At 40.9% G+C, this 22,565-nt stretch overlaps 1 protein-coding gene across 1 annotated transcript; it reads right to left on the reverse strand.

Moving 5' to 3' along the window:
- Window positions 1–343: 343 nt before the first annotated feature.
- On the reverse strand, window positions 344–9,131 carry LOC114563395 (zinc finger protein 239-like). The gene is made up of 2 exons (XM_028590255.1): window positions 8,946–9,131; window positions 344–1,498 (listed from the first exon to the last, which is right to left on the reverse strand). The coding sequence occupies exons 1-2, from the start codon at window positions 9,036–9,038 to the stop codon at window positions 881–883; spliced, it is 711 nt and encodes a 236-aa protein (XP_028446056.1). The 5' UTR covers window positions 9,039–9,131; the 3' UTR covers window positions 344–880.
- Between the last annotated feature and the right edge of the window lie 13,434 nt (window positions 9,132–22,565).

Below are 22,565 nucleotides of genomic sequence, written 5' to 3' on the forward strand. Positions count from 1 at the left end.
TATAGTATGTCGAAAATAGCCATAAAACTCATCGTATGTTAAAAAAGTCATTGTATAGTATGTAAAAAGAAGTCAAAAAAGTCATAGTATGTCGGAAAAAAATCATAAAAAGTCATAGTATAGTAGTACTATAGTATGTCGAGAAAAATGTGATTAAAAAAAGGAATAGTGAAGTATGTCAAAAGTCGTGAAAAGTCACAGTATAGTATGCCAAAAAAAGTCATAAATGTCATAGTATAGTATTCCGAAAAAATCATTAAAACTCATAGTATAGTATGTCCAAAAAAGTCATAGTATAGTATGTTGAGTATAAGAGGAAAAAATGAAAAAAATAAACCCAACTCAAAACATATAAATAAATAATGTAATAAAGTAAAATATAAAGGATGACAGTCCTATATCCAAAAACAATTCCATCTCTTGATGTATATTGTTAATAATATTCAGTTACACAACACAAGAAAAACGTGTGTATTTAAAAAAAATCTGGTAAAATATGATCAACTTAATCAGTGACCAGAAAGAGGATATTAGGATAAAATGAGACTAAAACTGGTAAATCATTTTCTTCTACAAGCTTCAACCATGAATATCTCATCATCTGATTCCTTGGAAAACAACTGTTATGTTACACTCATCGTGGTTTTCACTTGTCATCTTTACATGCTCTTTTTGACTCAATGTTATGTTCTCTGACAAATTCCACACTTTGTTCTTCTTCCATATTTATCATCAGGTTAGTGCCTGCAAGTGGTCCTGGAACTCGGCTACTTTGGGCTCGGGACTGCTCTCTTTTGTTATCTGGGTAGTAAACAGCATCTTGACTCACGCTATTTGTTCCCTCTCTCCTCTCTAACAACAGCTTGGCTTTAGAACATGTTCAAGAGGAGCCAGTGTGAATGAGTTGGTGTTTTTTAAGGTTACTACTGTGAGAAAAAGTTTTCCCACATTGTTCACACCAGAACGGTTTCTCTCCAGTGTGAACACGTCGGTGGGAGTTTAAGCTATTTAAATGTGTGAATGCTACGCAACATTGGTCACAGCTGTATGGCTTCTCTCCAGTGTGAATGCGTTGGTGGACTGTAAGGGTACCACTCCGAGAAAAAGTTTTCCCACATTGTTCACACCAGAACGGCTTCTCTCCAGTGTGAACACGTTGGTGGGACTTTAAGTTTTCTAAATGTGTGAAAGCTGCCCCACATTGGTCACAGCTGTATGGCTTCTCTCCAGTGTGAATGCGTTGGTGGACTGTAAGGTTACCACTCTGAGAAAAAGTTTTCCCACATTGCTCACACCAGAACGGCTTCTCTCCAGTGTGAATGAGTTGATGATTTTTGAGCGCACCTAACTGTGTGAAAGCTGCCCCACATTGTTCACAGCTGTATGGTCTCTCTCCAGTGTGAACTCTCTGATGAATCTTTAAATTTCCAGATGTTGTGAAGGACTTGCCACAGTGCTGACAGCTGTGATGTCCGAGTCCCCCTCTTCCTCTCCGTTTCTATAGAAACAGACAGAGAATTAGATGCAATGGTGGAGCGATACACATGCAAACATACTTAGATATGCTAAAATGTTTACAAATGCTAACATGCCAATCCATGCTAACACATGCTTATATATGCTAACATGCTAACATATGTAATGTTATATGTTCACACAGCCGTTTAATCACAGCTGTTGACATTCTTGTTGTGTTATCATCACTAATGGTCACTCCCTTACCCCCCCCCTACCAGTTCCTATGGCCACTTGGTCAGTGTGAATGCAAATGTTAAAACCGGTTTTTGGGGACAGTAGTTAGTAGAACTGTTTAGAAGTGGACTGTTCCTAGAACTACGTTCCTGGAACTACTTGGTTGGAAAGAGACCAATGCAGACCCAGAAACGGCAACAGCACTACTTCACCAACTCTTTGGATACCTCTGGGAGGATGAAAGGGTGCCAAGCGACTGGACAGAGGGATACCTGGAGAAACTCCCCAAAAAAGGAAACCTGAAAGAGTATAAGACATCTTCATGCTTACATCTGTGCAAGGGACGACAGGATAGTTCTGGAAAGACTCAAAAGAACTGGATAAAAAACTCAGAGCAACAAGCAGGCTTCCGTCAAAAAAAAACGTCAATCTTTAACATGCGTATGTGTGTTGGCAACCTGGGGGTTAAAGAATCATTTTTTTTATTTTTCGTACTTATTAGTAGTATACGTAGTAGTATGTAAAGCATGACCTTTGTACTACTAGCTAATCACTTCCTAACAACATGTTGCTCATTGATGTGTTTTTGGAGGAAGAAGATTGATGAAGCTGTGGTTTGGGTCTTTAACGGGATTCATTGATTAGAAAATACAGACCATCACCAGCCTTAACCTTTGGTTGATTAGTAGTTTTTTAAAGACAGAAAATACAGATTACTGTGTTGCTGCATTATGACATCACAATCACTATATTTGACTACAATATCCCCAAAAGCTTGTTTTGGGGTGTATTTATATCAATATGGGGATAATACTCCGGTGTCCACTTGTATATAAATTATGTGAAAATGTACCCCAGCACATACAGTAATGCTATGCAACGTCCAAAACTGGACACATCTGAGAGTAACTTTTTTTCATGTAAAATGTGAATATTTTAATTGATATTCCAAATATATTGAAGACTTAGCCCTAATGACCTATGTGTGGAGCAAATACTCTGGACACAAACACACACACATACATACAGTACATACAGCGGTATGTAACCTGTGTTTTGTACTGTGTTATGGCTTGTCTGAAACACAGTGTGAACAGGTTACTGCCACTTGTTGAAGTTTGGTGTTGCTGTTGTTGTGGCGGTTGATTGCTGCTGATCAGGTTTGTGTCTGCTGTGTTTGGAGAGGACAGCTGGCTGGCGTGTGTTGTGGCTTCAGCGTATTGGTTATTATTTCGTACCTGCATGGGATTGATGTGGCTATTGATGTTGTTGGAGAAAAGAAAAATTATTCTGACTGAAAAGATTCTTGCAAGCAAGATTGAGTCAATTCAGACCCAGTGTAAACAGGAAGTAAACTAATGAAAGGAGCAGATAGGGTCTCTCAAAGAGCTCATGAGAGATGATCAAAATGATTCACAAGTTAAAGCACAGTTTGATGAAATCAACCGGCTGCTCTGCTCGCACGTCAAAGTCTGCTGAAAGAAAAGCATGCTCTGGAGGAACAGGAAGAGAAGAGAAGACAACGAAAAGAACAACTGCAGCTTCAAGTCGATGTAGCTGCAGGAGTGGCAAAAGCAAATGTTTGAAGGAGCTCTGGATCTGGTATGTGGAGTGCTGCTTCTCAGCCATCTAATGGCATGGAATCAGACTTTAAGAAAAAGGAAACAACTGTTGAAGCTCTTAACATTGATGCAGAGACTTTTGTTCCACATCAACTTGGAAAAGATGAACAAGGAAAACCAGCAACTGGAATTGCTGTTTTACACTTTGGAATACCAAAACAGAAAAGGGACAGACGATACCAGTTATCTCCAGCAGAGGCCCCCAGAGCTGATGAGACAGAGCCCAGTTCTAAATACTGGTACTACAGCGCCTCCAGTGGCTCATCACAGAGATGTCCATACACCTTTGTCCACTAACACTAACAGTGACCAGGACCACATGTTGTCTAGAATGGAAAAACAGAATGAGATAACAGCAATGCTGGTGCATCAGCAATGTCTTGCATCACTGCCTAAGAGAGATATCCAAATATTTGATGGGGACCCTCTACAGTACCAGGCCTTCATGTGGTCCTTTGAACAAGTAGTTGAGGAAAAGACTGACAATGCTGAAGAATGGCTACATTTTCTTGAACAGCACACCAGGGGGAAACCACAACAACTTGTCAGAAGCTGTCACCACATGACTGGTTCAGGCTATGCAAAGGCAAAGACTCAACTGCAACAATACTTTGGAAATGAGCATGTGATTGCATGTACTCTACTGGAGAAGAAATCTCAAAGTGAGAAGATTGATTTCCTGAAAACAATGGAGTTTGTTTTTCGGCTGTGGCCCCGGCGTCCGTTAATGTGAGTTTGATTCCAAGCATTTCTTTGCTCATTGTCTGAGTGTATTAACTTCATTGAATTATGGTGAGTAAACACATGATATATTTTACATTTTGATCATATAGTCAATGATCCGTGTTTTGTGTAACGTGTTACAGTTACGTAACTACTTTTTCAGGTAACAAGTAGTGTTAGCTACTACTAAAAATTGGGTAACAAAACGTAGTTAATAGGGCCGGGACTTGATTAAAAAAATTAATCTAATTAATTACAGGCTTTGTAATTAATTAATCGAAATTAATCGCATTTTAATTCCATAAATATTTGACCTGAGAACAGTGAGAAGTAATTTTTTTCACATGGATTTTTAGTATACCATTGAATAATGACTGAATACATAAGCTTAAGCAACACAATATTGTTTATTTTTGTTCAACCAAGTCCAGCAGACCAGTGCAATTTTTGCCATTAAGTGTAGCAATAGCATATTTAGAAATATAGTACATTTCAGAAATGGTAGGTAGACCTTCTGTAAACTATGTTTTCTTTAAGTAAAACACAATACTTTCAAGTACATTCAGACTTAGTTACCCTGGTCCTTAAACCAGTCATCTGGTGGAGTGTAGGTTGGGTCTGGGTCCTTGTACTCGGAGTCGGGCTAACGCTAACGCTAACGCTAGCTGCTAAATGTTTTGCGTCGAGGTGATACTTGAGGCTCAATGAGCTGCGGTGATATGAGAATTCCTTGTTGTATAGCTTGCACACAACCATGCTCTAATCGACGCTTCCATCCGTTCGTTTTTTATAACAAAATGTCCCATCCACGGGGCCAACCAAAGCTGTCTCGTCAGCTTCTTCGTTCATGTTCACTGTGGTTTGTTGTTGTCTGAAGCATTGACATATATAAAAGGTCTGAAGCATTGACATATATAAAAGGTCTGAAGCATTGACATATATAAAAGGTCTGAAGCATTGACATGTATAAAAGGTCTGAAGCATTGACATATATAAAAGGTCTGAAGCATTGACATATATAAAAGGTCTGAAGTCATGAACGCTAGTTGGTGCTCCAGTATAATCGGTCCGCCGAAACTCATCCAGTGAGAAACGTCCCGCGGTGCAAAAATAAGTGTGATTAAAATGCGTAAAATATGTTTAACGTGTCATTTTTTGTGTAATTGTTTAACGCATTAAAGTCTGTAATTAATTAATCTTAACGCGTTAAAGTCCCGGCTCTAGTAGTTAATTTTTCACTCCTGCGCAACGTTACTTTTGCCAGGGACAGATTTGACAGCGACACAAGCCCCCCACAAGCAATTGCTTATTCAGTCCACCAGATGGCGCTGTTTGTTTTCTGGTGAGGTCAGCGGGGTGACTGTCAGCGTGCAGGCGGATGTAGATAAAATAAACATGGCAGCGTCAGAGAAAGAAATCAGAAATGCACCATCTGCGTTTAAATCAAGTGTTTGGACTTTTTTCGGATTTTTTAACAAGGAGGGGACAACTGAGATGGATATGAGACATGGGATTTGCAAGGAGTGTCGTATGCAAATAAAATACTCAGGGAATACCACAAACATGAGGGCTCATCTCACACGCCACCATCCAGAGTTAGCGTTAGCCGAGGACGGTAAAGCTAATGCTAAACCAGCTCCGCCAAAAACCAACCAACACTGGACACACTTAGCTTGACAAAGCTACCTCCCAATTCAGAGCGAGCTAAGAAAATAACTCAAGCCATCGCCTACTTCATGTGCAAAGACCTGCGTCCATACAACGTTGTGGAAAATGAAGGATTTTGTCACTTGCTAAAAAACACCGGAACCAAGGTAACGTGACTCCGTCGCGCTTTTTTTGTACTCATTTTAATTGTAAAAATACCTGTAGTAGCACAGCAGTGCATACCTGTTGGTATTACAGTCTAGTCCACCTTAATTAAAAATGCAAACAGTTCAGTTTGCCAGGTGTATACAACATTTATAACATATTCATTAAAGTGCTGGTTAGTTAGTCAGCTTGACAGTCACATTTTACAGCAATAAAATTCATGTGAGATGAACAAACAGATGTTGACAAAGTTTTCCTTTGGGGACATAATAATGAAGTTGGAAAAAAGGTAATAAATTGCAATATATTGCAGAATATCGCAATATGTTTAAAATCGCAATAATATCGTATCGTGACCTAAGTATCGTGATAATATCGTATCGTGGTACCTCTGGTGATTCCCACCCCTAGTAACTAAGTAAAGTACTTTTGTAAGAAGTAATAAGCAAACACTACTTTTTAAAAAGTAACTTCCCCAAAACTGGTGATGATGGAATTCATTTATTTCAAAACCATACTGTAAAAACTCTCAATTTTTAACATTGAGAATGTTACAGTCATTTTGAACAACAATGAACTGGAAATATCTGCAAACCTATGAAGGACATTTTTTTAAGTGTATTAATATGAGTGGGGGAAGTATTGGGTTACACCATTACCATATAGGGGGGATTTAGGAATTAATTTCTTTAGAAACTGTACAGTAAAAACTATAATAGTAGATAATAAAGTAGTAATACAGAACATTTGCAACATGCATTTTGGCCAGCTTCTGCTCATCTACCTCATGTACGTATATTTCAATTTTACAATTACAATATGGTTATTAATAGGACTGCAACAACGAATCGATAAAGTTAAAAAAGTTGGCAATGAATTTCAGGAAGTAGAGAAAATACCATCAGAGAGTGTTAAATTGGGCGGGGGCTCTCCGGGGCTCAGCCCCCGCCACATAAGCCTGCTCATTTGGGTCCAGATGTTCCTGCTTGCAGTCAGTTTCCTGCTGGAAATATATCACATCAAATGTGATGAAAGTGATGCTTTTGAAAACATGATATTTGTGACAATAAATTATAGATTTTTGAAATGGCATGTCTATTTTGGCGGAGCTGAGATGAGAACAATCAGAACACGGCAACAACCCTCGCAGCACTGCAGACAATTCACCCCCGCGGGTCAACCCCAGAACACCTAAGAGTCTCCGTCGGCATGACTAACAGATCTCAGTCCTTCTCCTGAAGATAAACCCCGTTCACAGCGGTGGAAGCTCCACCGGCCGCTACCAGTTCATGTCTCTGACCGAGCCGTGGAACCGGTCCTCACCGTCACATCTCCTCCAGCAGCAGGGCTCCGAGCATCGGAGAGCCCCACTCGGGGCCCTGTGTGTGTGTGTGTGTGTTTGGTCTGTATCTGCTCTTTGGGTTACTTACCTTTACACAACTAGTAACTAAAACAAGTATGTATGTATTGAGTTAATGTAAATTAATGCTTTTTTGTTTTGTTTTTTTAATCAGATTCATTGATTAATAGAAAAATATGATCGACAGATTAATCGATTATTACAATAACCGTTGTTGCAACCCTGTCTGTCTGTCTTTTAGAGAAGAACGTTCCCCTGGGCTCAAATGTTGTTGTTTAGGCTATAACTTTATATTGAATATATTTAGTTCAAACGTCGCCAGCCAATCAGAATCACTCAGGGGAGAAAACAAACGTGGAGATGAGAACAGATCTGTACGGAGGTTTACTAACGACAAACTGACTGACTCGTAGAATCATAATAACAAAATAAAAATATATCACAATAAAAAATAAGAATATAAAATATACCACAAAGTACTCAAGTTAAAGTACTGATACCACAGTGTAGAAATAAGTACAAGTACAAATGTATCAGCATGAAAATACTAGTATCAAAAGTAAAAGTTGTGATTCTGCAGAATAATCAGTATATTACTGGTTTCGTTTTTTATCCGATTCATCGATTAATAGAAAAAATAATCAACAGATTAATTGATTATTAAAATAATCGTTAGTTGTAGCTAGTTGTAGTTATTAATATATTACCATTGAACTGAAATGCCTTGCACTATATTTATATTTAAATCTTAAATCTCAGACTTTGCACTCTAAAGTTGGCTGTGTTGTGTTTTACTTTGATATACATAAAATATGTAATAGAAAAGTGGGTTACTACAGTTATGTGTACATGTTCACATGAAGGTAGGTCTAGCTGCTTGATTCCAAAGAGCAGCAGCAGGTTAGATGGCTGAGTTATAATAACAAAAGGTCTTTGGTGTTCACACAGCCATCTAATCACACCGGTTGACATTCTTGTGAAATGTTTGTGTTATCATCACAAAAGGTCTACACTAGCATTCAGACAACTCTGTCTCAACTCCCTTACCCCCTCCCCCCCCTACCAGTTCCTATGACCACTTGGTCAGTGTGAATGAAAATGTTAAAACCGGTTTTGGGGGACAGTAGTTAGTAGAACTGTTTAGAAGTGGACTGTTCCTAGAACTACGTTCCTGGAACTACTTGGTCAGAAGAGGATAATAACTTGATGTTTAGTTTCATCAAACGTCTCTAATTCACCAATATGTACAATACTACTACACACATTCCTGCTCTTATGTCCTCTACTTTGGTATTTATTAGTCAAGCATTGTCATAACTATCTTCATAGCGCTGTGTTCACAAAGCTGTAAAACAGTTTCATTTCCTATACATTCTTCACAATAAAAGCCCCTGGTTACTTTGTTACCTACATGCTTTTATTTTGAAGAGGAAACCTGGAGGAAATGTAGCTCTTCATCAGCAGTAACTTAACAAGAGTCCTCTAAACGGAGCCCAAATGTAAACCAAAGCAGATATCAACTAGAAACTAAACTAAGCCCAGAGATTCAGTTAGAAGCTCCAAACGGACTGAGAGCTGAACACAGCGAGACTTTTAAAAACCTCTTTGGACGCCTCTGGCCCCTTTTCACCCAGAGAGAAGCATGTGTGCTAATGGCCACAGAGCCCCCCCATGTTGTTTCCATGAGAGTCGGCCATCTTGTGTCTTTAGTGTGCTTGTTGTGTCCTAACACTGACCTGAACACCGCTGCTATCAGAGGCCGAGCCTGCTGCTGCTCTTCTGGGGACCTTGTTGCTCCGCTGCTCCGGCTTCTGCTGCTCCTCCTCCATTCCGCTCTTGTTCTGGTCCTAGTCCTGGTCTCGGAGATCCAGCAGCTCTCCACTGAGACTCTCTCTCTCTGAGCCCCGATAGCCTCATGTCCCCCTCTAGTCTCACCCCCCACCCCCTCCTTCCTGTCTCCCTCCAACACATGGTCAACTGTCTCAAAGTTTTCTTAAAGCCACAGTAAGCTTTTTACACACAGCATATACCACACACATTAAAATATATAGATTTAACAAAGATTAAAATAAAGAACAATGTAATACTTGAATCTTATAAAAAGAGATCAAGTTCTAAGCTGACTTTAAGAGTATATGCTGCCAAAGAAATAAAGGATTAATAAATGCAAAAGACATACAAAACTCAAAATCACTTGAAGAGTGTAATATACTGCAGCAACAAGTTCCAGATTCAAGGCAGAGCAATCACTAAACAAGGCCACTGGAAGAGTCTATGTTAGTAACATAATAATAGAAGGAAATACTGTCAGAAAGTAGGAAAGAAGAGGGGGGTACTTGGAGTTTCAGACAGTAGAACGTGTGTACCATGACCCCCCGATACACACACTTGTGTGTGTGCCTCTGAGTGTGTGTCTCTCTCTGTGTGTGTCGAAAAAAAAAGTCATATTCTAGCATTTTGAAAAAGGTTTTTAAAAAAAGTCATAGTAAAGTATGTCGAAAAGTCCCAAAAAGGTCATAGTTTATGGGTCAGACTTATGTTGTGGCTGCTGTAATGTTTTATCTATTCTTTATTTTCTGCAAAGTAGAGTATGTTGTATGTGAAAATGTGAATAACAAATAGTGGAGACTATATTTAGTAAGAATATTAGTAGACGGCCTGAAGCCATGCTGACCCTGTTCTCTCTGGGAGTGATAAGACATGTGGAGGGGGATCTGGAACAGAATGAACCCAGGAAATACTGGACCGAGGAGGAAACAGTCTCTTGTCTGAGAACAAAGTTGTAGTCATGGAAACAGGACCCCTGGACCAGGTGACCTGATAGCAGCACCACGTACTGTTGGGAGAAGGGGGGGCCAGGAGAGGATCAGAGAGAAGGAAAAAGACAGGTCTGGGATCCTGGTTCTTCTTGTTGGTGTCAGGGCGACAGAGAGAGAATTGTCTTATTATTGGCCATATTACTTCCTGAGGGAGTTTTTGCACATCATTGTGATAACTGTTTACACCCCCCCCCTTTGGCCGATGCTACCGCTGCATGTGAGTCGTGTCACGGCTGCAGACATCACACCCCCAGTCTCTCGTCCTCATCTCCGGAGACTTTAATCATTCTCCCCTGTCCTCACCACTTCCCACCTTCACTCAGTGTGTTATGGCGTTTTTCCATTACATGGTACCTACTCGACTCGCCTAGACTCTACTCGCCTCGGCGCACTGTGCATCCCTTTTCCATTGCAGATTTTAGTATCGCCTCAGCGTGGCAGGTCGTCATAGCGACTGCCGTGGGCGTGGCTTGGTAGCGTTGCATTTCCCCCGACTCATTTCCTGGTTCTCCTTCTCCGTAAACAACATGAAATCAACAAGGTAGTTAACTTTTCCTGCTCCAGATTTCCCACCGTGGTCAGAAAGAACAGGGGAGGCTTTTTGTTTCTCTCACTATATGACGCTAGAGTCACTACTCGCTGCGGAGCTAATCGCGTCACTCTCTCACTTCTCCCTCGCTCACCAGCTCCCCACACAGACACACGGCGACTCGACACACACACCAGCGCACAAGTATAAACGCCAGGCCACTTGTATGCTACGGAGAAAGCTCTGCGAGCCTTACAATGCGGTGATCAGTGACGATTCTTTCCGACCAATCAGCAGCATGCAGGGTTTCACGTCACCTTCTCGGCTCGCATCAGCTTGCTTGGAACCTCGACTGAGGAGGTACTAAAAAAAGTACCTGTTAGCAGGTACCAGGTACTTTTTTTTTTGTACTGGAAAACCAAAAAAGGCGAGTAGAGTCGAGGCGAGGCGAGTAGATACCATGTAATGGAAAAGCGCCATTTAATGCAACACAGGGGACAATAAAACACTGGATCTGCTGTATGCAAACATCAAAGAGGCATACATCTCTTCACCCCTCCCCCCAATGGGCCGCTCAGATCACAACCTGGTCCATCTCCTTCCTGCTTACACACTCTTTGGTGAGTAAACAGCCCCCCACCACAAGGTATGTGAGGAAATGGTCTGAGAAGGCCAGCAAAGCACTGAGAGACTGTGTTGAGACCACAGACTGGGAAATGCTCTGTAGGTCACCTGGGGGGGACATAGACAGTCTCCCTCACTGTGTTACAGACGATATTAATCTGTGTGTGGAGTGTCTCCAACCAGACTTCAGATCTGTCAGTGACTCAGTCTTTTCCTCTCTGGCCACTGCGGACCACCTCATCCCCCAGGGCTTCTGAGACATCAGCACCCCCAACTTCACACCTACCCGCTGCTTCTGATTCTTCATTTATGGTTATTTCACACCCCTCCCCCCATCCTTCTCTCCAGGGAACACCTACACCTCCCTCCAGCAGTCTCTCAGTCAATCAGGTGAAGAAGGAGCTAAAAAAGATCAAGGCTAGGAAGGCCCTGGGCCCAGATGGAATCTGCTCCAGACTGCTTAAAGAGTGTGCAGATCAGCTCAGTGAAGTCATTCAGCACATCTTCAACCTGAGCCTGAGTCTGGAGCCAGTTCCAGTCCTGTGGAAGACTTTGTGTGTTGTTCCAGTTCCAAAAACTGCACATCCCAGGGAGCCCAACCACTTCAGACCGGTGGCCTTAACTTCTCACCTGATGAAGACCTCGGAGAGGATGAGAACCCTGGTGAGCTCAGAACTGGACCCCCTACAGTTTGCTTACCAACCAGGCATAGGGGTGGAGGATGCCATTATCTATCTATCACCCAGATCACTGGAGAACACTGGGAGGGTCATGTGGTCATGTTGATTTCTCTAGTGCTTTCAATACAATCCAACCATCACTGCTCTGGGGGAAGCTATTGGGAGCTGAAGTTGACCCCCACCTGTCTGCGTGGACTATCAGTTACCTCACTGACAGACCACAGTATGTGAGGCTCCAGGACTGTGTGTCTGATGTGGTGATGAGCAGCACAGGAGCACCCCAGGGTACAGTACTCGCCCTGTTTCTCTTCACCCTGTATACAGCTGACTTCAGGCACAACACAAGCAGCTGTCCCATGCATAAGTTCTCTGATGATACTGCCATTGTTGGGAGGGGACCAGAGGAGAAGGATCAGGACTACATCGGTGTGAGTCAAACCACCTTCACATCAACGCCAGCAAGACAAAGGAGATGGTGGTTGACTTTCGCCAGAGGCCCCCTGGTACTACACCGGTGAACATCCAGGGTGGCAACATCGAGATGGTGGAGACATACAAATATCTGGGTGTTCACCTCAACAATAAACCAGACGTCCTGTACAAAAAGGGCCAAAGCCATCTCCACCTGCTGAGGAGGCTGAGGTCCTTTGGGGTGTGCAGGACATTTTATGACTCTGTGGTTGTGTCTGCAGTAGCCTGCTGGGGGGCTGGGAGCACAGAGAGGGACAGGAAAAGGCTAAACAGACTGGTGAAGAGGGCTAGCTCTGTTCTGGTCTGTCCTCTGGACCCCATAGAGGAGGTGGGGGAGAGGAGGATGTTAGCCAGGCTGACATCAATCATGGGCAACCCCCCCCACACACACACACACATGAGACTGTGAGTTCCCTGAGCAGCTCCTTCACCGTCAGTGCTACCTCAGGTCCTTCATTCCAGCAGCAGTCAGACTCTTCAGAACAACATCATAATGTAGCACTGCTAGCTGGTTCTGCAATATGAGCATCACTGGACAATATTCTGCACTATGCACATTTATCTATTTATTACTCTGTGTCACCTCCAACTGTGCAATAAGTCATATCTGTTCATTCACATCTTACTCATCTATATTTCTATGTTTATATACTGTAAGTTTATATAAGATTGTTTATTGTGTAAATACGGTTGTTTTTATTACAGTTAATATTATTTTTAACTGATTCAATTCTACTTTTCCCTTCCCTGTGATCCAGAGGTTTTGGCTTCACTTCTACAGCTTTATCTTCTGAGCAGGTGGGATGTGTTGTAGATTTTGGATTCACTTTAGCAGTCTATTAGTCTGGATAGCACCAGACCAAGATCAATCATTTAAGATTTAAGATTGAACATTAGTCTGGGGAGACTGCTCTATATTTTCTCTGCACAATAGGTGTGATGGGCATAGTTCAAATGTACGCAGTTGGATAGTCCTTCAACCAATCAGGTGTCCTGAGAAGAAGTGGCTGCAGGGGTGATGTGTTGTAGATTTTGGATTCACTTTAGTGGTCTATGCTTTGACCCCGGCTTTACATCGCCTGTCTCTGGGGGGCCGTCCTGGTGTTATAGCGCCCCCTGTACCTGTACCTACCAGGCAGCCTGAAACAGAGACACACACAAATCTGGGTGGGGAAAGGGAAAGAGCAGCGCTTCTCCCTCATTACCACTACTGAGGTACCCTTGAGCAAGGCCCTTAACCCTGCTCAGCAGATCAGACTGTGGTTGGACTGGCCAGCTTCCAAGTATGAATGTGGAACGGAGCCACGGTGCCTCTGCTAAATAGTCTCAGGAAGGAACTGGTTTTGGTGGAACATGTGGACGTTCAAAACTGGTTTTAGTCGTGCAACAGAAAACTCAGATTGGTAATTCATCAAATAAAAACCGGGGCCTTTATTTACCTGAAATGCAAAAGGTACCAGGCTTGTATTTGAAGCAGTTTTTTTTTAGAGGCAGGCTTTTATTTATAATCCCATCTGTTTGATAAGTATAATTGTTTTAAATAAACTTTTTAATTAAAAGCCATAGCGTTCCAGTGGACAGAGATCATTCATCTTTTAACAACTGTCTGTTGCAGGCGGCTGCTCAACCGAGTCAACCTGCAGCCATCAGGAAACGGGAGAAAGCTTTGAAGTGGGACATACCAAGTTGGGTCCACAAGTACGAGGGTGAATACCATAAATTAAGCACGTAGCATATGGCGCTAGCATATAGCCTAGCTTGATGTCCATAAACAATTAGATTTTCTTTATAGAGTTTAGCTATATACAGTACAGGACAAAGGTTTGGACACACCTTCTCATTCAATACGTCTTTTTATTTATTTTCATGACTATTTACATTGTAGATTCTCACTGAAGGCATCAAAACTATGAATGAACACATATGGAATTATGTACTTAACAAAAAAGTGTGAAATAACTGAAAACTTGTCATATTTTAGATTCTTCAAAGTAGGGCTGAACGATTTTTGAAAATAATCTAATTGTGATTTTTTTCTAAAATATTGCGATTGCGATTCGATATGCGATTATTTTTTAAGCTCTTTGTCTTTTGTATGAAAAGGGTATTTCCTGGAAGCCAGATCTCTGTTATGATGACATGAGGTTTTATTTAAAATACTTTAATCACAATAGTATATTTGAACTTCCAGTTTTGTAAACATCAGAACATAAAAAAATATCTGTGGCTTTACCACACTAAGGTTGTCAGATAATTCACTTCAAGAAACATGATATATAAACATGTGGATTGCACTTTTTAAACGCCATCTGTGAACTGCTAGACAGTCTTTAAATAAATAATAATAAATAAAAAATATACACACATCTTCCTGATCTCTATGGTCAGTAACATTACACACAAAGTGCAGAAAATAAAGGAGAGCAAATACCTGCCTGTACAACTTTGAAAATATTTAGGTAAATCAAAGTTAACATAACGATTGTACAAAAAAAAAAAAAAAAAAAATATATATATATATATATATATAAAATTAAAACTGGCTGAACATCTTGATTATCTGCCATCAGTAACATCAACACACCACACAAACTAAAGTGCGCAATGAGTATGGCACTGCCAGCCATAATGATCCTAGCTCACAGGTTTTTTGCTAGGAAGACCAGCATATCTACTTTTGCTGGCTTTAAGGATGAGCGAGTGCAAGTCACTATATTCCCTCCACTGCTGAAGAGACGCTCTGAGGGGGCACTTGTGGCTGGCACACAAAGATATTTGCGGACCATCTTGCACAGTCGTGGAAAGTGAATGTTGTGCACCTTCCACCAGGCCAAGGGATCATCCTCTCCGTCAATGACAGTGGTCAACAGGTAACTATTCAACTCTGCCTCCACAACATCTTCAAGTGGCAGAGGCAAAGCTGAAGAGGTCACACTGGTTTTAAAAAGGCTACCAAGAGACTTCTTTGCCTTTCCCCCAGAGGGCTGTGCACTTGGAGGATTTTGAACTGTTTCAGTGGTGCGAGGCCTCTTCTCCTGTCAGATAAGAAAAGAGACATTAGTTTTGCAGTTAGCTTATATAAATATTATATGTTTGTGCAAGTATAATTTTCAAGCATTATTAACCTGGTGTGTACGTCTTGCTGATTCCATCATTTCTGTCTTCAGTCGGTCCTTAATGACAGGAATGTTGTCTGCGCTGATGTATTGCGTTTTGAACCTATGGTCCATGAACGATGCAACATCCAAAAGCTCCTGGGTGTTGAGGTCACTATACTTGTCGTTGAGGTATGCCAGGACCTTGGTTTTAATTGATCTAGTCAGATCAGTGTCCTCAGCATCTTCAGCCAAGACTGATGTTGCCAGAAGGTGGAGAACTGGCTTGAGGTAGGAGATGCTCACATACTCCTCTCCAGAAAGAGCATCTGTAAATTCTGAGAGAGGATGCAGTGCCTTATGAATGGACTCCAACACTTCAGTATCCTGCCAGGTTGGGATGAGGGAGCGTGCATGTCGGTCACCTGACAATACCTGCGATATGGCTTTTGCCTGTTCCAGCACTCTGGCAATCATTTTCTCTTTGGACCCCCATCTTGTTGGGCACTCAGTAATGAGGGAGTGCTCAGGAAGTTTAAGCTCCTTCTGTGCCTCAGTGAGCGCTGCCTTTTTCCTCCAACTGTGGGAGAAGTGCCCCACCAACTTCTTGCACAGCCCTATTGCTCTTGATACTCTACCTGATCTGCATGTCTAATCGCAGCCAAATCGCAGCCTTTGCGATTAGAAAATCGCGTTTTATCATATCGCGATATTATCGCAAATGCAATTAAACGTTCAGCCCTACTTCAAAGTAGCCACCCTTTGCTTTTTTTTATTAATAAGGGAAAATATTCCACTAATGAACCCTGACAAGGCACACCTGTGAAGGTAAAACCATTTCAGGTGACTACCTCATGAAGCTCATTGAGAGAACACCAAGGGTTTGCAGAGTTATCAAAAAAAGCAAAGGGTGGCTACTTTGAAGAATCTAAAATATAAGACATGTTTTCAGTTATTTCACACTTTTTTGTTAAGTACATAATTCCATATGTGTTCATTCATAGTTTTGATGCCTTCAGTGAGAATCTACAATGTAAATAGTCATGAAAATTAAGAAACACATTGAATGAGAAGGTGTGTCCAAACTTTTGGCCTGTACTGTATTGAACGACATATGACGGACAGTAAGTGTATATGTGATGACCCCTCATGTTCCTGGGATTTGGCTAATGTTATGTTAGAGCCAGTAGTAAAACCTAAACTGTAATATAACTGAAAGAACACAAGAAACTGGATTGTTGGTGTCAGTTTCTGCATCACTGTTGTGTGTTGTTCATCAGAATTTTGTCTTCATTCCTTCATATAACTTTAGTCTGAAAATGATGAATTCATATAAGTCTGTTTAAAAAGTTGTAGCGTCAAGATCAAATTCATCACTATCATAAAAACAGATCTAAAAATGATATGCTTTCTTATTTGCTCCTTAAATAGTTTTTTTTTTTTTATTAATACAGTATTTAGTTTCACCTTCTCTTCTTCCAGGTGTGACTGAAGTACCCCTCTCGAGCTGCATCACAGCTGCACTGTGTGCATGGACCAGTGTGGTCTTTTCAAGTCCGTACATTACTCCCAACTCAAGATCCTATTGGTTCCCCTGTACTCACCTGTGTGCAGAGGGCAGGCAGCAGTGGCACAAACCAAGAACTACTTTTGAATGTTCCACCAAAACAAGTTCCTTCCTGAGACTATTTAGCAGAGGCTCCGTGGCTCCATCTGGAGGTTAGCAATTCAATTCAGTTTTATTTTTAGTATCAAATCATAACAATAGTTATCTCAAGACAATTTACATATAGCGTAGGTCTAAACCACACTATAATTTATAAAGACCCAACAATTCCAGTAATTCCCCAAAGAGCAAGCATTTAGTGCGACAGTGGTGAGGAGAAACTCCCTTTGTTAGTGAGTCAAATATCTGTCCAGTGCAACAGTCCGGCCCTGAGCAGGTTGTATAATCGTAACTAGATGTTGGTCAGTGAGCAGCAGCTGCACCATAAACTCCCACTCTCCCACTCATAAACACTGCTCATCTTTTCCCTGTGTGTGGGGACAGCTGTTCTCTCCTGTCCTGTGTGTGGGGACAGCTGTTCTCTCCTGTCCTGTGTGTGTGGACAGCTGTTCTCTCCTGTCCTGTGTGTGTGGACAGCTGTTCCCTCCTGTCCTGTGTGTGTGGACAGCTGTTCTCTCCTGTCCTGTGTGTTTGTGTGGACAGCTGTTCCCTCCTGTCCTGTGTGTGTGTCTCTCCCCTAAGAGCCGTGGCTGGTCAATCTACCTCTTTAATCGACCGGGCCATAATCGATTATTTCTGTTTACAACATTTCTGTTTACATAGTCGATAATCACACAGTTTAACCTTAATTCACCCATTTACATGTGGAGATATGCTGGCTCTATACACACTAAAAGTCCTGATTATTTACATGGAGTCTGGTGGAGATATGCTGGCTCTATACACGCTAAAAGTCCTGATTATTTACATGGAGTCTGGTGGAGATATGCTGGCTCTATACACGCTAAAAGTCCTGATTATTTACATGGAGTCTGGTGGAGATATGCTGGCTCTATACACACTAAAAGTCCTGATTATTTACATGGAGTCTGGTGGAGATATGCTGGCTCTATACACCAGAGGTATCAAGTAATTAAGTACAAATACTTTGTTACCTTACGTAAGTAGAAATTTTGGGTATCTATACTTTACTGGAGTAATTATTTTACAGCATACTTTTTATTTCTCCTCCTTATATTTTAAAAATAGCCTCGTTACTGATATTTCAGTTCGGCTTGTTTTCATTCCGGCTTGTCACACACATACACACAGTGCTAATACGCCACCAGTGCATTAACGGACCGAATAGCAATGCAGATTTCGGTGCCTTATTTTGGTGCCACTTAAATGCCTGCGCTTCTCTCTGATGCTCCGAAAACGGACGTTAGAGGGAACTGAAACATCGCTGCACGGGACGCTAGTTAACACTACACCTGACAGCAGGTAACGTTAGCCTACAGTTAGATAGTTAACACTACACCTGGCAGCAGGTAACGTTAGCCTAAAGTTAGATAGTTAACACTACACCTGACAGCAAGTAACGTTAGCCTACAGTTAGCTAGTTAACACTACACCTGGCAGCAGGTAACGTTAGCCTAAAGTTAGATAGTTAACACTACACCTGACAGCAAGTAACGTTAGCCTACAGTTAGCTAGTTAACACTACACCTGACAGCAGGTAACGTTAGCCTACAGTTAGATAGTTAACACTACACCTGGCGGCAGGTAACGTTAGCCTAAAGTTAGATAGTTAACACTACACCTGACAGCAAGTAACGTTAGCCTACAGTTAGCTAGTTAACACTACACCTGGCAGCAGGTAACGTTAGCCTAAAGTTAGATAGTTAACACTACACCTGACAGCAAGTAACGTTAGCCTACAGTTAGATAGTTAACACTACACCTGACAGCAGGTAACGTTAGCCTACAGTTAGATAGTTAACACTACACCTGGCAGCAGGTAACGTTAGCCTAAAGTTAGATAGTTAACACTACACCTGACAGCAAGTAACGTTAGCCTACAGTTAGCTAGTTAACACTACACCTGACAGCAGGTAACGTTAGCCTACAGTTAGATAGTTAACACTACACCTGGCAGCAGGTAACGTTAGCCTAAAGTTAGATAGTTAACACTACACCTGACAGCAAGTAACGTTAGCCTACAGTTAGCTAGTTAACACTACACCTGGCAGCAGGTAACGTTAGCCTAAAGTTAGATAGTTAACACTACACCTGACAGCAAGTAACGTTAGCCTACAGTTAGCTAGTTAACACTACACCTGACAGCAGGTAACGTTAGTCTACCGTTAAAAAAAGTAAAAGTGTGTCTGTATTTCACTGGAGAGGATTCTAACACCAGACTGTAGCTACCCTTTTCTGAAAAACACAGAAAGATGTGTCACCTTTTTCAGCCCTTCTGAGTTTGCAGGTATGATTTTAATATAACATTATTATAGTCATTATGGCCTTCAGAAAAATGTTTTTTATGGAAGTGGGTTTTTGTCCCCACGTTTTGGGGTTAAGCTTTTATCCTTAATGGCATTTCCCCCCCCCTTACATCAGGGGTCTTCAACGTTTTTTAAGCCAAGGACCCCTTAACTTAAAGTGAGATGTAGCAGGGACCCCCTACTACATATTGTATGAAATTAAGTTGCATATTAAACTGGGACTACAATAACTGTTATGGCAACCTAAAGCCGTCTTGAGCTATTAAAATATTAATTGTTGGCCTGATTTTATAAATTATATTTCAATGTTACATATGTGGCACAGTAAATCTAGGATTAACTGTATCTGTGGGCTGATATCTTAGTGACTACCTTACCTATAGGCCAGTAAGCCTATCATCAGTGGGAATTTATATATAATATGAATTATGTTAAGGCATTTTAATTTATTTTTTTAAAGACTCAAAAATGTACAATAATTTGGAGGCCCCCCTGCAATGACTCTGAGGACCCCCTGTTGAAGATCTCTGCATTACATTCCTTTTATACTTTAAGTAGTTTTGAAACCAGTACTTTTACACTTTTACTTAAGTAATAAGCTTGAGTTAATACCCTAGTATCTGTACTTCTACTTGAGTAATGAATGTGAATACTTTTGACACCTCTGCTATACACGCTAAAAGTCCTGATTATGAGTCCTGAGAAAAAAAACTTTAAAAAACTATGAATAAAACGTTATAACGTCAAATAAAGTGACAAAAAGCCAATGGTCAAAACCATCAGAAACAGCGACACAAGTTGGAATAAAATGTCAAAAATGTAGAAAAATACACAAAAAACGTTGAAAAAGCGACAAAAGTCAGAAAAAAGGTCTCCAAAAATGACAAAGTGTAAGAAACTTCAGAAAAAGTATCAAAAATCTAAACAAAAAAATAAATTCTAGTAAAGCTACAAAAATGTTGGAAAAATAACACTGGCAAGAAGCAGCAGAGACACCACGCTGGGTTTGTTCCCCGAAAAAAGTCACAAAATCCTTTTGAAAAGAAAAGAAAAAAGGTCTTAAGTGATGTCATACTGTATATCATAAACATATAGAAAAGGTAACATTATATATATATATATATATATATATATATATATATATATTACAGGCCAAAAGTTTGGACACACCTTCTCATTCAATGGGTTTCTTTATTTTCATGACTATTTACATTGTAGATTCTCACTGAAGGCATCAAAACTATGAATGAAAACATATGGAATTATGTACTTAACAAAAAAGTGTGAAATAACTGAAAACATGTCTTATATTTTAGATTCCTCAAAGTAGCCACCCTTTGCTTTTTTGATAACTCTACAAACCCTTGGCGTTCTCTCAATGAGCTTCATGAGGTAGTCACCTGAAATGGTTTTACCTTCACAGGTGTGCTTTGTCAGGGTTCATTAGTGGAATTTGTTCCCTTATTAATAAAAAAGCAAAGGGTGGCTACTTTGAGGAATCTAAAATATAAGACATGTTTTCAGTTATTTCACACTTTTTTGTTAAGTACATAATTCCAGATGTGTTCATTCATAGTTTTGATGCCTTCAGTGAGAATCTACAATGTAAATAGTCATGAAAATAAATAAAACGTATTGAATGAGGTGTGTCCAAACTTTTGGCCTGTACTGTATGTATGTATGTATGTATGTATGTATGTATGTATGTATGTATATATATATATATATACACACACACATACATACATATATACATACATACACACATATATATATATATATATATATATATATATATATATACACACATACATACATATATACATACATACACACATATATATATATACACACATATATATATATATATATATATATATATACATACATACATATATATATATACACATATATATATATATACACATATATATATATACACATATTATATATATATATATATATATGTGTGTGTCTGTGTATATGTATCTGTGTGCGTGTGTGTGTCTGTGTTTGTGTCTGTGTGTTTGTGTACGTGCTTGTGAACTTGCGAGTTTGGTTTTTAAATTGTTGCATTTGTGCTTTCTGTGGGACTACAGATGCAAAGTAGCCTAAGGCTAACTCTGGTGCAGTGCAATAAATGATTACATTTATGTTTAAACTGCACACTGTCCTTTACATATAAAATTGAATTCTTCCAAGAACAACCAGCAAGAAGGTTCTCCCCAAGAACACAAATCTGTTCTTTCTATTCTTGAGATTGAGAAACAGCCCAAGTCTTCCCTCTTCCTCTCCATTTCTCTAGAATCAGAGTCATAGTAGAGCCAGACATATGCTAACACATGCTAACTGAGAAAGGCATGAAGGTCACAGTGTAGTATGTCATAGAGGCAGTATAAGTGCATGAAGTCAAAAAAAGTTCATGGAATGTTTAAAAGTGATAGTTAAGTATGTCAAAAAAAGATTTAAATAAAAAAGTCATAGTATAGTTTGTCAAAAAGTATTTATTCATAGTTTGCGGGTTCTTCTAACGCAGAAGGCGGCTCAGGTTCTGGTTCAGGCTCTAGTCATCTCACGTCTACACTATTGCAACTCCCTCCTGATTGGCCTGCCTGCGTGTGCCATCCGACCCCTGCAGCTCATTCAGAACGCAGCAGCTGGACTTGTCTTCAACCTCCCCAAGTTCTCTCACACTACACCGCTCCTCCGCTCTCTTCACTGGTTACCAGTGGCTGCCCGCATCCGCTTCAAGACACTAGTACTTACATACAGGGCCACGAACGGAACAGCCCCAGCTTACATCCAGGACATGGTCAAACCATACACCCCAACCCGCTCACTTCGCTCTCATCCATCCATCCATCCATCTTCATCCGCTTATCCGGTGTCGGGTCGCGGGGGGAGCAGCTCCAGCAGGGGACCCTAAACTTCCCTTTCCCGAGCAACATTAACCAGCTCCGACTGGGGGATCCCGAGGCGTTCCCAGGCCAGGTTGGAGATATAATCCTTCCACCTACTCCTGGGTCTTCCCCGAGGCCTCCTCCCAGCTGGACGTGCCTGGAACACCTCCCTAGGGAGGCGCCCAGGGGGCATCCTTACCAGATGCCCGAACCACCTCAACTGGCTCCTTTTCGACGCGAAGGAG

Source organism: Perca flavescens, chromosome 10 (assembly GCF_004354835.1).
Source record: "Perca flavescens isolate YP-PL-M2 chromosome 10, PFLA_1.0, whole genome shotgun sequence".
NCBI classification, from domain to species: Eukaryota; Metazoa; Chordata; class Actinopteri; order Perciformes; family Percidae; genus Perca; species Perca flavescens.

What these genes read in the sequence shown, in the direction of transcription:
- LOC114563395 (XM_028590255.1), bottom strand. Translation starts at nt 9,038, where the DNA reads ATGGAGGAGGAGCAGCAGAAGCCGGAGCAGCGGAGCAACAAGGTCCCC. An exon ending in CTGATAGCAGCGGTGTTCAG is followed by an intron (nt 1,499 to 8,945) that starts GTCAGTGTTAGG and finishes CTGTTTCTATAG; the next exon opens with AAACGGAGAGGAAGAGGGGG.